We start from the raw sequence: 15,183 nt of genomic DNA on the forward strand, positions 1-15,183 counted from the left end.
AGATGACATAATACTGCTGTTCTATGTACCCTGAAAAAGTGTAAAAAGTTTAGGTTATCCCATAACTCACCAGGCAAACAGCTAGTTGCACTCTGTACATTAGTAGTTGTATGCAAACCTCTTGGCATGTTTCTCTAGCTAGCCTGCTGAGTCTGTGCCTTGTACAGGAGAAATGTAAAATGCAATGAGATACCTTCAGTAGAAACATTCTTGCCAACAAGAAAGAAATAAACCCTAGGAATTTTAGTTTGTTACAATGTCTGATTTGGATCAAGTATAGTTTGATTTCCTCTAGCCCATTCCATTATTAATAATAAATAATAACAAAAACATCAATGATAATAGTATATGCATAGTGCTTTCTTTCTTTCTTTGCTGAAGCAACTGGGGTTAAGTGACTTGCCCAGGAAGCTTGCCCAACTTCCACACAGCTAGAAAGTGTTAAGTGTCTGATGTCAAATTTGAACTCAAATTCTCCTGCCTTCAGGGCCCTGCACTCAATTATATACACTGCACTACCTAGTTGCCTTTACATAGTACTTTACAACTCACAACAACTATGGGAAGTGTTATCTTACAGATGAAGAAACTGAACAAACAGAAGTAAACTGGCCCAGGTCACACAAACTAAGAAACAGGAATTGAACTGAGATCTTCCTGACTTCAAGTCAATACTCCATTCACTGCAATACCTATAAGCCTTTTCTCCTTAGATTTCTTATGGAGTGAAGGGAATGTGGAGTCCCTGAATATTATGTCAGCAAAATGTAAAGTCTGTGAAGTCCTATTAATCTAGAAAGGCTTTGAGTGCAAGCAAAGGAAATAAGCATTTGTACTGCACTATGATGGTTCTGGGTCCTGTGCTTAGTGTCTTTTATAAACATGATCCCATTTGATTCTCACAAAAACTTTGAAGAAAGTGCCATCTTTGTCCTCATTTTACATTTCAGGAAACTGAGTGAAATGAGGTTAGGAAGTATCTGAGACTGGATCTGGGCCCAGGTTTTCCTGATTCCAGGCTCTGTACCAGGTGACCTGCAGCACCAACCCCCTGTAACTGAACAGAAGATAGATCTGCCAAAGGAGGGTCCACTAAGCAGGAAGTTCAGAAAGGCTCATGATCAGCGAGATCACTAGGCAGTGAAAATTTTGGCCACAACAAGACATGATAATTAAGGTGTCCTCTACATTGGTGGAGAGAATAAACTAATGAAATCATAGGCCTTTATAAGTATTGAAGAATTTTTATTTTATTAAGACCTCCATTTCCTCTATCTTTCTTATATCTTGGAATTAAAAAAAAAACCCCAATTTCCACATCTTAAAATCAATGAAGTCACTTATTTCCATTTGTTTCATGCTGCTTAGCTTTTGGGGAATGACCAGGGATCTACTTCAGCAGTTTTCAACCTCTTCATTGGAGAACCATCCATCCTGACTGAGCTTTATGTTGGAAGCAAGCATGGCTACTCCCAAGAGGCCAATTTTCATTTTCCAGGTTGACTGTTGAGGGTATCTTATGACTTCTAATTGAAAAGTCTGCTAATTCAAACTGTATCTTAATCTTGCCTATTACCACTATTTCACTTTAAAAGTCAAAAGACAAAAGTGTGAAATAAAAATCAACCCAAACTATTAAGTGGCAGACTTCAGGAATAATACATTTCAATTACAAAATAAAAAATGAGTTTGGGAAACTTCAAAAATGTGCAGATGTTTTTAAGAAACTAATACATAGCTAAATGAACACTATAAAACACACAACAGTGACATCTTGTGGGGATATTCAAGAATTAACTTTACAAAAGGTCAAATTTTTCTAGCAATTTGGCTTAAAAGAAAATCTACTACTGGAGCTCAATATATAACCCATTTATAACATTACTTAATAGAAATTAAACTTTATTGTTTTTGTTATGGTGAATGATATTCTCTGAAGAAAAGAGGAACATACAAAAGTATATGTGTGGGGAAAAAAACCCTCTCAATAAGAATGCAATTAATTCAGGTAGGTCCAAGGCAGATTGATGGAAACGGTTGTGTGAATAACCAATTTTGGAATTTCACTAACACAGCAATCTGTAACATTTCAGGGCAACATACGTCAAGACATTAGATGAGAAATTAAATTGGAGAACATTAAAAAAAAAAAAAAAAACAAAAAACCAAAAGACATCACCAACAACCCCAAACCATCTATTGTAAAAAACAAACTTACCCCAACATAATGCAATATAATGGTATTAGAAAGGTAAAACAACTATTTTTAAAAAGAGAAGCTTGGCCTTTACTTTTTTCTTTTATCTAACCAATGACCTGGATGAATAGTAAATACACTGCAGTAAAGGCAGGGCAAATATTATACAGTACAATGATTTGGAATAATATCCTTCTGATTTGCTCATTACAAACATCTTATCAAACAGAGATTGATCTGGCTCATAGAAAACATAAATTACAGTTTGGAAGATGTAGGATAATTCTACCATAACATTATTAGAATGTGGCTGGTTTTCAACCTGAGTAATCTAAGTAAACAGATTACAAGGTAAGAAACATACTGGCTAATACAATATCTACAAGTTGTAGAAATGTTTTTGAAGCTACATTTGAGTGCAGTTTTCCAAGTACAAAATGGATAGAAATGTTTAAAACATTTGCTAAATAACAAGACCTTTTACTAGTTAGTTGCACAAGTAGTGATAGAACTACACACAGAACTATTATAGTGTGAACTATTTGACTTTAATGTGCACTTAGAGAATTGGCTGTTGGTGTCAAAAGCTTCAGACTTCTAAGTATCTGCAGGATAGGAATGGTGAGTACAGAAAGGAGAGGAACAATTCCTGAAGTAATACTATACGGCAGCCATCCATATGTAAGTTAACTAGCTCATATGTATCAACAATTGATGAAGACTAGTATATTGTAGCAAATACAGACCATGGCATTTGTGGCTTCTAGATTTTATTAACTTTAATTAAGTAGGAATTGATGTTTTTACACAATAGCATCAAGGAAAGCTTGAATGTAGGGGAATTATTACAAAATGTCAAATAAACTTTCATTTTGTATTATAGAACAGTGCAATAGCAAAAAACCTTTGCAGTAGCAGTAAAATAATTAAGCAGCATTTTAAACAGAAAGTAAATTAGAATCAATAAAGAAGTTGGAATGATTGGAAAAAAAAAAGACAAAAAAATAGCCCCTTTTGGAGCTATTAGTTAAAGCCTATCTTCTTTTCAGTACTTACACAGCAGATGTGGTCTTTCCTATTTATGTTCTGCATTCTCCCCCCCGCCCCCCATTTTTCTCTCAGTAGCACATTACAAACCCTGAAGTCACTTAACTGCCCTGGGAGGTACCAAAGCAAATCCCAGTTGAAGTAGCAATGGTGGGGTAAGGGGTAGAGAGAGGAGACTGTAGCTGGAGAGTTCCTTCTATGAGGTAAGCTTGGAGTAACTCGGTGGGGAAAGTTTACGCTTCAAGTACTTGAGAATGTACAGTGGAAGACAGCTTACAACAGTGATTGCTGACACTTTCCACAGGAAGGTCACAGTTGTGATAAAGGCAACATCTATATGAGAAAGAAAAAGAAAAAGGTCTAAGTGAAAGAATAAAGATTTCAACTTCCTTGGCACAACACCAAAGAACATTTTCAGAAATTGTTTGAATGTTTCCCTCAAGTCCTTTACAAAATCATAGGTAAATAAATGAAGAAGTATAACGCTAAATTTCATGCTTTTCCTTTGTTTTCTTTGAGATGCTATTTCTATTAAATGTTTTTAGAATTAATTCAATTAAACATCTGACAAAAAGAAATACTGACTATAATTATTGTCACTAAAACTTATCAAACAAACATTCAATAATGCATTAAACTAGGCAGAATTGTAATGTTTCTCTGAATGCCTGTGAGACAGTGTTAACGTACTATTTGTTTGTTTTTTTTTGGGGGGGGAAGGGGGAGGAGGGAGAGAAAAGGAGAGGTTGCCCCATTACTTGTGTAACAATACAAGAAAATGGCATTAGTTATGGCCAGGTCAATCTAATTTTACATGAAGGAAACATGGAAAATGTGACAATATATACAATTTAAAATTCAGGAAATAGGACAAAGCTCACTATGTGGGAATTTTGTCAGTCTTTTATCTGCAAAAATGTTGAGGGCATAATTTGACCTGTGGTACATGAGAATACATGCAACAAGTATCAAGGTATAAGAGTTCTCCTGCACTTAAAAATGAACAAACCAGAGGCAAAGGAGATTAAGTGACTTTTTACACAGTGAATTAGTGAAAGAACTGAAAAGTTAAACAAATATCTGGATTTTTCTTAGCAGTTATCTCTCAAAAGTATTTGTCTTTATTAGTATTATTTTTTTTTTAATATAAGGAAATTTTAACTTCACCTACCTAAGAAAGCTCCAAAAGACACTCTGCCTATACCTGTTCCAAAACAAGATAGAAAATAAGGAAAGTAAAGGATAGAATCACAGAGAAACAATTAGAAAATTAAACAAAAGAAGTTATTAGTTTGTGAATAAAGGGAAATATTTTAAAAAGCTATAATATTCACTGTACACAATACACTAGCAGAGTAGTATTAAGCAGGCAGACTTTTATCTCCATTTCTTTACTTCATTACCTGTAGTGCTGCACTAATTTCTAATACACAAATGAAATGCAACAAGTAATTTACTATTCCTTATAAGTCCTGATACACAACTAAATACATGTAAAATACAACAGTCTCTAAGAAATTATGTTAAAAGGACGGGTTCATCTTTTTAGAAATCCTACAGTTTTTAGATACCTAGTCATGATAGATATGGGATAGGCTCAATATTTATATTTGTCTTTTCTGTTATACTATTTCTCTTTTTGAGTGTCCTATGGATAGATACTATCATGTTAAGAAAATGGGTACATTTAAAATGCAATGCTATAAAAATAACCTAACACTTCTCTCAACCCTGGTTGAATTAATTCATATTCATAAGATCATATATAAAAGCATTTATTTTAAAAATTCAAATGACCAAGATATTAAAATAGTAAAATAAGTACTATTCATGTGCCACAATATGTTTTTAGCAATGTTTTTGTATATATAACATCAAAGTCTTATTAAAACTATTCCTGCTATTTGAGTACTTGTTGTCTATGATTCCCAGTTTCCAATCATTGTTACTTTAAATAAGGATTTTTGTTTATCTTGTTATTACTTAAGACATTAGAACATATCAAAATTGGGACAAAGCTAACAAAATTTTCCCTCTCGATTTGGGATTAGAGAGAAGCTCATTTTACAATCTGCAATTAGAGTATAAAAATAGAAACATTAAAAACATACTGAAAATTATTTTATTCTGTATTTATTCTGGATTAATTGAACTTTATCATTATACAAATATCATTAAAATAACATTTTATGATTAACTCAGCAAGAAGGATAATAAAGTCAGCCTGCAGCTTCTCTTCTCTCTTCCTTTTCCCTCATTAAAAGCTGTGTTGAGGGGAAGAGAATTGAGAAACTTATGGGGGTAGATAGGATGATGGTGATGAATAATGGAGAAAAGGTAGAAATACTCACATCCTATTTATTTCTCTACCAAGAATGATGCTCTTTAGAATGGAAAAGATGGAAATAAAATGGCTAAGAGAATACTGAAATAAAGATAATGAGGTAATGATATGAAAGCAACTAGTCACTAGAAGTAAGTTCATATTATGAGGTGTGGATAATACTGTATCCACGGTACTGAAAGAACTTATTATCACTGATAAAACACTGTAGCTAATTTTTAAAAAAACTGAGGTGAATAGGAGAAGTGCCAGAGGAATAAATCATTGATCTATGAGGACATATACTTTATTCAGGATAGATATCAGGATAAAGGATAGGTAGGGAGAGATATCATTGAATATTAGGAAGATTCACTATGTAAGGAAATTCAGGGACCAGAGACAAATTCAGGCTTGAAGTAAAAGAAAGGCTTTCTAACATTTAGGGCTATTCAACAGCAAGATATATTTTTCTCTCATTGAAGGTCTTTAAGAAAAGGTAACATGCTCACTTTCAGCATTTACTAAGGTGGGAATTCTTGTTTAGGTATGGATTGGACCAATTAGAGTTTGAGGTTTCTTTGAATTCTGAAGTCCTGAAATTCTGTGATTCTGCAATTGGAAATGGATAGATGCTTCATTTTTCAAAAAAGGGAAGAAGGGGCCCTAGTCACTAAGCTGCTGCCAAGGACTCAGCAGCTGGTACTTCCCTTGCTTTGTGATGTTCTATCCTCCCTGCCCATCTTCTGCCACTGCTGTCCACAGACTGTTTCCCTCAAGAAAAAAGAAATGTATAGTATGTCTGTCATCCAGAACTCCAATCTTAGGAGCGCTTTGCTGATACAAGTAAGGGTGAAGATCTGCTTCCTGCTGGGACTGAGGATTACATTATCCATACAAAAATTCAACAGAGAAATGGTAGGAAGATTTTCACTACTGTTCAGGGGATAGCTGAGAATTATGATAAAAAGAAATTCATGAAAGTATTCAAGAAGAAATTTGCCTGCAAAGGTATTATAATTGAATATCCAGAATATGGAGAAGTAATCCAGCTACAGGATGACCAACACAAGAGCATATGCTAGTTCTGCATTGAAATTGGATTGGCTTAGGATGACCAGCTAAAAGGTCCATGGGTTTTACATGCTTGATAGCTTACTGAAGTTTAAGTGAGGATTTCCTTGCAATGAGTAGAAAAATTCCCTTCTATCCTTATCCAAGTTTAAAACCTTATAGTTTGTATAATGTAACCATTTGGGGGTCCACCATTTAACTTGGACTAGTATAACTCATTCATGTAAAAAAACTGAAGAGTCATGGTCTGGTCCGGTAGGGTCCAGACTGAAATGCAAATAATCCAATGTTCCAGTCAAGTTCAAAGCCTTAGTAGCATCTGAGACCACACCTGTCCAAAGGTACTTCCTCTGCAGAGCTCCCTTGTCCATTTAAGAGAACATTACCATCCTCTGAGCTGCCCTTGGTGACACTTAGGAGAGTAATTTAAGGACACCAACAGTCAGCCCAGTTATATCACCAAGATAAAGAGTTAGCCTTTGGTGGCAGCACAGAGATTCTGATGACTTGCACCACCTGACCAGGTAGGAGTTTCATTTTGGGGCAATGAAACTATTTTCTTTCTTACATCAATCACATCAAGGTCTAGTGTTTGACCAGACTTTTTCAATAGCAGTAGTGTGACAACCTCTGGGAAATGCACAAATGGAAAGAACATCATACTGTAAGGCCAACTTTACCTGAATTAAACTTTTGACAAAAGAATAAATTTTGAACTAATATATCAAAACAGTCAATTTAATAATCATGGAGCTTGTAATTTACTAGCAACAGCTGCCCAAAGCCACGTGAAATAGCAGACAAGTTTTTTTTTTTCCTTTCTTTTTAAAAATTTAAATGTTATGTAATGTATTCAAACTTATTTAAATAAAACTAATTTTCAGAAAAAAAGGAAATAAGGATTTTAAAATCTATAAATCAAAGCGTTTGACTGGAATTGCTGGCACACTTCTTGAATGCATTAATGAAATGCTCTGTGAACATATCATGGACAAGTTTTAATAGGTTAGTTAAGGTTAAGTCTTATGTGACTAAAGGGACTTGAAGCATGCAAGTCTATAGAGGAGTCCTGAACAACTGGTGGGGGATGAGACAACATGAACACTATGTGTTCATCTACTTGGCTTAGCTGTTCATCTTTGCTTTGATGGAGGGTTCTCCTGGGACAGGATAGGAAGTCTTTTGGAAAAGATGATTATGTAGAAAAAAAAGGAGCATCAATAAAACATTTAATTAAAAATCTTGCCAGATTAAATTAATTTCATTTTTAGAGAGCTTGATTAGACTGATATATCAGGAGACTATAACAGTTATACTAAATCTGTATTTTAGCAATGAAGTTGACCCTCTGTTATGTTTTCTTTGATATCTTGATGGATTTGTTTTCTCACAGATAGAGAGTTTTCTCCTGGTGTTACCTGTTGTCCTATGCAACATTATATCCTATACAACTGTTGTCCATGCTCAATCTTCTTTGCAGGGAAGGTGTGGGAGGGAAATGGTCCCTTCTCGTTCTAGGGAGTCAAGATACCTTGACACTGTATGGTGATAGAAAAGCATATGGCCTTACTCTTTTTCTCATTATGATAAACTCATCCTTTTCTAAACCTAACACACTGAAAATATCCTTAAGATCACATCCATATTCATACTCACTATGAGCTTTATTGGTGCCCTTGGAAGATCTAAAACTTTTGCTCCTTAGCAAGTGACCTTCTATGACTCTCAGCCATAGCATCACTGAAGAATAGTTATGTTAAAAATATGGGTGGGCCTTTTTTTTTCGGGGAGAAACTTCATTAAAAGTACTGAATAATTTCCTAAATGCAAACCAGATGGTCTGCCTTCTCCTATTTAACTCTGGGTCCACTTTCATACTCAATTAGGAATGTTTGTCTAAAATGTGTACTATTGGACCAGCATTATAGCATGTGTCAGCTGTCTATCATAGTATGGGCAATAGATAGTCTTCATTCCCATATGTGTATGTTTTTTCCGTGTGGATATTTAGGTGAGTTATAACTACAATAGGGATCCAAAGTGAGCAAAATCATGAAACCATAAAAACATTAGGTCAAGATGTAGCATATGGAGGAGGAAGTTAATGGGCTACATTTTCTGTCCTAGAATATAACGAACCATCTATTAAAACAAAGATGTGAAGGAGGATTTAATAGTAAATTAAGAATATAGAGCTTAATTGAAATAGGCGACAGGGCGCGCACACACTATCCGTCACCCTCCTCAACAAAGTAACAGCAATACTTAATAACACTACATCACAAAGAGAAGAAAAGTCGTAACATGACAAGTGTACTAGAAGGTGCACTTGGGTTACCAAAATGTAGCTTAAATAAAGCATTTAGATTACACCTAAAAGATTTCAGCTAACCCTGACCATTTTGAGCAAACCCTAGTCCTATCTCTAGACAATTTAATTATTTACCATACGCTTCAAAACATTTATTCATCCCAGTATAGGTAATAGAACAGATTAATCATAGGCATGATAACGATAGTACCACAAGGGAAATTTGAAAGACTTACTCTTAAGCGACAAAAAGCAAAGATTTAAACCTTATACCTTTTGCATAATGATCTAGCAAGTCAAACTGGACAAAAGAATTTAAGCCCGTCTTCCCAAAATTAAGTGAGCTATTGTAGAAAAGTTGTCAGAATGAACTCGTCTTTGTGGCAAACTTCTTTTGAGTGATTGGGCATCTCATTTTGGAAATTCTGCAATGTATAGGTACTTAACATCATTGGCACAATGTCATCCACAAACAAGAATATTTAGAGAACTTCATCACTTATAAGAATCCCTCTTCCTTTTGGACTGAAAGGCCTGTACAGAATCTTGGAGCTGAAATTGAGCCCGAGGCCATCTCATCCAACCTGTACGAGAAGAAGAATCCTTTCAACACATCTGACTTGTGGTTATTTATAGCTTTTTTGCTTGATGACTTCTAAGGAAGGAAAACCTGCTCTTCATTCTTCTTCTGAATAACTCTAATTGTTAGAAATCTTTTCCTTATTTCAAATTTAAATTTGCTCACCTGTAACTTCTACACAATGTTTCTAGTTCTGTCCTTTCCAGTTAAGCTGAACAAATCTATTTTTTTTTTCTGTTGCATGATAATCCTTTAAATACTTGAAAGAAGGTAAACCTCTAAGTTCTGGGCTAATAATCCTTAATTCCTTCAACTAATGCTGGTATGCCATAAATTTGAGACTCAACAATTTTTTAAAATTTGGTATCTAGAATTAAACACAACCTGGTATATATGGCATCACTGAGGCACAGTATTTGCTGAGTACAGAGGTATTTTCACAAAACTCATCCTATATACTATACTTCCCTTATTACAACCTAGTATTTTATAGGCTTCTTTGCTGTCTCATCACACTGCCAATCCATAATGAGCTTGAAGTCTTTGAAAATCTCTAGATAATTTTTTGGACAAACTGCTGCCTGATTCTGCTGCTTTAACTTTCTTTTTGTGAAGGCTTTTTTGAATCCAAGGGTAAGACATTTATCAGAAAGAGGGTCACTGAACAAAGTTATCTCCATTTTTATGACTCTTAAAAGAATCTTGCATAATTTTAATATATTCACAGGAAGCACTTTTTGGAGAAGAGTCTTAAGGTGTCATTTTGCTGTCTTCAACCAATTTGATTTCTTATCAAATCAACAAATAGTTGTTGCAAAGAAACAGCTACAAAAGATTGCCTATTTTCTCATTCTTTATTCAAGGATATTCCTGACACAGCTGTAGAATATTTCTTAGCCACTATTTTTTTTTTCTTTTGTTAATAAGACTTGTGATCTTCCTCTTTGCCCCTAGCTTTTGGTATACTCCCTGAAATTTAATGAGATAAATGTTAAACTTTAATCTAAAAATCATCTTCAGAAATATCCAGTGGAGGAAACATGCATTTAGAGTAGCTCATATGAAAATGATATGGGCATTTTAGAGAACTGTAGCTCTATATAATCTTCAGTGTTAAGTGCCCTCTAAAAAAGCTAGTGCAAATTTATAGAAGAGACTTCAGAATAAGAGACAAGATAATTTTATAGTATCCTGCTTTGGTCAGATCACATCTGGAATGTTTGGAATCACATTTTTGGAAGAATAATGACAAGAGCATGTCCATAGGAAGGAGACTGAGAATAATCAAGAAACCTGAAATCATTTCACATTAGGACTGGCTGAAGGAAACATGCATGAATAATATGGAGAAGACTTAGGGTAACAAAACAGTTGACTCGAAATAGTGAAAAAGCAGTTATATGGATGAGAGATTAAACTTTTTTGCTTGGCTCCATTGGGCAGAACTAAGACTAATGACTAAGAAATTTCTGGGATGTATACATATAAGTGGATAGATCCAGAATAAGAAGGGCTGGGTAATATTGGAATATGTGAAGTGAAAGTAGAGAATAGACCTATATCTCAGAAGTGGATGGATTTGGAAGTATTCATCTAACAATTTTGAGGGTCAATAAGATCCTCAGAGCAAGTTAGGATATTACATTATTTAAGTATTAATGGGATCTGATACTCTATAGTTTTCTGTCCTGTAAGTCATATTTTGAAAACAAAAATAAAATCTCTTCCAAAACTGAAGAAGAAACAAGCAAGAGAACAATATGGCTTTTTATACATCTGGGCTACAGATTTGGTTAGCATTCTTCCTTCAGAGTTGCTACTCTGTTTTCAAAGTGAACATAACAAATTAATTGTGGGGAGTTGGAGACATTCTTGGAAAACAATATAATTTTTAAACATTCTATTTGCAGACAACTTACAAAAATTTTCTTAATTTCCTAAATATACTATGGCAGAATTATATGTCTCAAAAAATAAGTCATATGATATATGTCCAAGTTCTGAAATATTTTGATTTTTAAAAAATATGCTGACAAATAATTCAAAACTTCATATTAAAAAGAAAGATAAATAAAACTTAATCATTCCATCTCCTCCAATCCAAAGAAAAGGAATACTAATTTTATAGGTAACTCACCAAAATATTCATTTAGAAAAGCAAGAGAGGCCACATAGCAGCCAAGGCTGAGGAATTCAGCCACCACCATTAACCAATGCCATGTTCTTATGGTGAGGGCAACCATCAACAACTCAGTCAGGATTAGGGCAGTGAAGGAAATGGCAACAACATGGACAAATTCAGATTCAAAAAGCACCAGGGCTCCATACATTAGAATACCACCTAAAAACAAGTTAAAAATGGTTAGCAATTACTATTTTGTCAATTGGACTTAGAAAGCTATCTTAATTATAATGAAAATAACTATAGTGATCACAAAACAACAGTGGAAACTTTTGATCAGAGAACTTTCTTGCTGATTTGTTTTTAATAGAATTTGAAAAATACAAGAAATAAGTGCAAAAATTTAAAAAAAACAAAGATAAATATGACAGTTATGTGTTCTATTCTGGAATTCAAATCAATAAGTATGGAAAATGAAAAATTTTAAGAATGAAAATGAAACAAAAGCTTTTAATATTTAGGGACAATACCCCTTTCTTCCCCAAAACCTGTTGCCACTCAGCAATTAGTGTAAACAATTAAACATTTCAATTTAATATATCTGATTTGTCTGTTAATTACATTTTCAACAATATCTCATTAATTTCTAGCACAAAGGCAGTTAATGACTTCCAAATGATTATATACTTTAGATTTCTTAACTAATTCAATAATCACTCCATGAAAGAAACCTACTGTGCAGTGGGCAATGTGATAAGCACTTGTAAAAATTTTCCTGGATTAGTATTTAATTAAGAACAGGTTGGTTTTTAGACTACATGCATCAATAAATATACCAATCCACACTGCATTAGGAAGAAGCTTGGCATACCTCTAGAATATCGATTTATGAGATAAGCAGAAAGCAATATATAACACTTGATGACATTTTAAGCTTTGGGAATTTAACCTGGAGCTGAAAACAATGTTATTAATATAAGACAAAAAAATCTTTAATCTAGTAAAATCAGGGTCCTTACCTACCTTGATAAATACTGATTAAAACCCAGATGAGGAAAGTCTTAAATGATAGTGATCGTCCCTGGAAAAAAATTTGTAATATAGGCTATGTTAGTTAAGTATAAGAGAAAAATCTGGTTGATTCATGGATAGACACAAAGGGCACATTCATCTCAAATATGTAAGTTCAGAAGCAAAAAAAAAAAAAAATCAACATACATAAACTTTATAACTGGTTATTTAGTCAAAAAGTAAGAAATAAAGCCTTCCTCAGGGACCAAACAACTTAACATATTGGTATTCTCCTATTATAATTTCAAAGATGCTTGATGATCTCTAGATGAATCAGCAGTGGCTCTCAATGCTCTAATTTTTAAGATTCTTTGTTCCCAATATGATTAAAAAGCAAGTGATATATAAATCTTTAGATGCACTAGGGGAGCATTCTATAATGAATCTTTCCCTCGGGTGATTAATTCTTTTATAATGTGAATCTTCTTTTATAAAAACAGATTTTATATACTAGACTTTTAAAAAGTGGGACACAATTATACTACTACTTCATAATAAAGTCTAGATAGGCTTTTATTTTTTTCCAAGAAGCTAGTTACACAGACAGATACACAGATATTCCCTATACATTTTCTCTATGTACATACTGGTATATAATATATTGCATATCTATAATATGCTAACAACATACTATAGATAACATTCATATCATGTTCTCAAACTATAGGTACTGATTCTTAGAGGACCCTTACTTTCCCTCTCTATACTCTTACTTGGTGACTCTATCAGTTTTTTATGGTTTTAATTGTCATCTCTATACTGATGACTTACAATTTTAGTCTACATATCCAGCCTTAGGCTCTCTCCTGCCATCACTCAAGTATCATTAATTGACTGTCATTTCAAACTGAATATCCAGGACTCAAACTCAATTTGTATAAAATTAAACTCATTGTCTTCTTCCTCAACCCTATTCTTCTTCTAATCTTCACCATTTCTGTTGAATATACCATCATTTTTTCCTCTCCCAATCTCCTAGGTTTCTAACTTTGCTATTACTCTTGACTTCTTACTCTCTTTCACCTCACATATCCAATCGTAACAATCTTATTTTTACCTGTGATATCTCTTATCTGTTTTCTCTCTATTCATAAAGCTATCATCTTAGTTTAGGCCCTCATCATTTCTTTGTTAAGATTTCTACAGTGAGGGGTAGATAGTTGGTGTAGTGGAGAGAGTAACAGCCCTGAAGTCAGGAGGACTAGAGTTCAAATCTGGCCTTAGACACTTAACATTTCCTGACTGTGTGACTCTGGGCAAGTCACTTAACTCCAAATACCTCAGGGGGAAAAACATTTCTTTAGTGACTTCCTAAGTCTCCCACTCAAACCTTTTCCCACTGAAGTCCATCCTAAATGTTGCTGCAGAAGTGATTTTACTTAAACGCAGATTGACCAAATCACTTCCTATTCCAGTAAACACTCTGATGATTCTAGGATAAAGAATAAAATTCTTTAGGTTTCAGAAACTTTTATAACCTTGCTCTACCCTCTCTCTGGTCTCAGTGATCATTACTCCATCTTCACATTGTTGTCCAATCAAATTGTCCTTTTTGTTCATCGCATATAACACTCCTTTCTTCTATCTCCAAGTCTTCATATTAGCCATCCCTCCTGCCTGCAATTCACTCCCTTTTCACCTCTGCCTTTTTTTCTTAAAGACAAAGTTCAAAAGAAAATAATAAAAAAAGGGAAAAAAAGAAGGAATAGAAAGAAAGTTGAAATAACTGCAGAAAATATAAGATAAAAAAATAAAAATACTAATTAAAAAACCCAGGAATTATATGAATACAAAGGAGGGAGGTTCAAAATTATTTTTAAAAAATGAATGTTAAAAAGTTTTTCTGTATTATTGAGAAAAATAAAATGAAATATTCTAAGGATAAAACAGAAAAATTTCAAAAAAAAAAACCCAGAAAAATTTCTAGTTCCTTTTTTCAAAGTACCTTGTACTTAAATTTATATATATATATATATATATGTATGTATTTAGTATTTTTATATTTACCTTATATAAACCTAGAGATGTACTTGTTTCTTTAGAATGTACTGCAAATAGAGACGACTACCACCCTGGGAAATAAGTGCTATTATTCCTATAATATTTGAGGAAACTGAAGCAAACAGAGGTTAAGTAACTTGTGAGATATCATATAGCTGAAGCCATACTTTAACTCAGGTTTTCCTGACTCCAGGCCCAATGTTCTATTACTGTACCTTTGCAGAGGGGTAGCTATTATATTAATCCTCTCCTTCAGTTAAAAGTTTCAACTCCTTTTGGAGGTAAAGAAATGCACAATAGCATTTTACATACATACTTATAACAAAGGCTAAATATCACCTTTTTCCCTAATAAAGAAAACAATTAACAAGTTGATGAATTGCAATTCTGTTTATAATTTGATTTTGAGATAACCACATGAATTTACTTAAGACCTCATACTCTGATTATAAGTGTC

The 15,183-nt window shown here is 33.6% G+C and overlaps 1 protein-coding gene across 4 annotated transcripts in view; it reads right to left on the bottom strand.

Annotated features, from left to right (window-relative positions):
* Positions 1-2,950: 2,950 nt before the first annotated feature.
* The window catches only part of ATP9B (ATPase phospholipid transporting 9B (putative)), a 448,624-nt gene continuing 436,391 nt past the window's right edge, over positions 2,951-15,183 (bottom strand). The window contains exons 27-30 of one of the 4 annotated variants that reach the window (XM_074273509.1): positions 12,678-12,735; positions 11,670-11,873; positions 4,416-4,448; positions 2,951-3,577 (exon numbers count right to left, since the gene is read on the bottom strand). In XM_074273509.1, the coding sequence (XP_074129610.1) occupies positions 3,441-3,577; positions 4,416-4,448; positions 11,670-11,873; positions 12,678-12,735 (432 nt within the window). In that variant the 3' untranslated portion in view covers positions 2,951-3,440. Of the gene's footprint in view, positions 3,605-4,415; positions 4,449-11,665; positions 11,874-12,677; positions 12,736-15,183 lie in introns of all 4 variants that reach the window. The other 3 variants (XM_074273522.1, XM_074273514.1, XM_074273531.1) reach the window with 3 other exon arrangements.

The sequence above is a fragment of the Sminthopsis crassicaudata genome, chromosome 1 (genome assembly GCF_048593235.1).
Source record: "Sminthopsis crassicaudata isolate SCR6 chromosome 1, ASM4859323v1, whole genome shotgun sequence".
Classification (NCBI taxonomy): domain Eukaryota; kingdom Metazoa; phylum Chordata; class Mammalia; order Dasyuromorphia; family Dasyuridae; genus Sminthopsis; species Sminthopsis crassicaudata.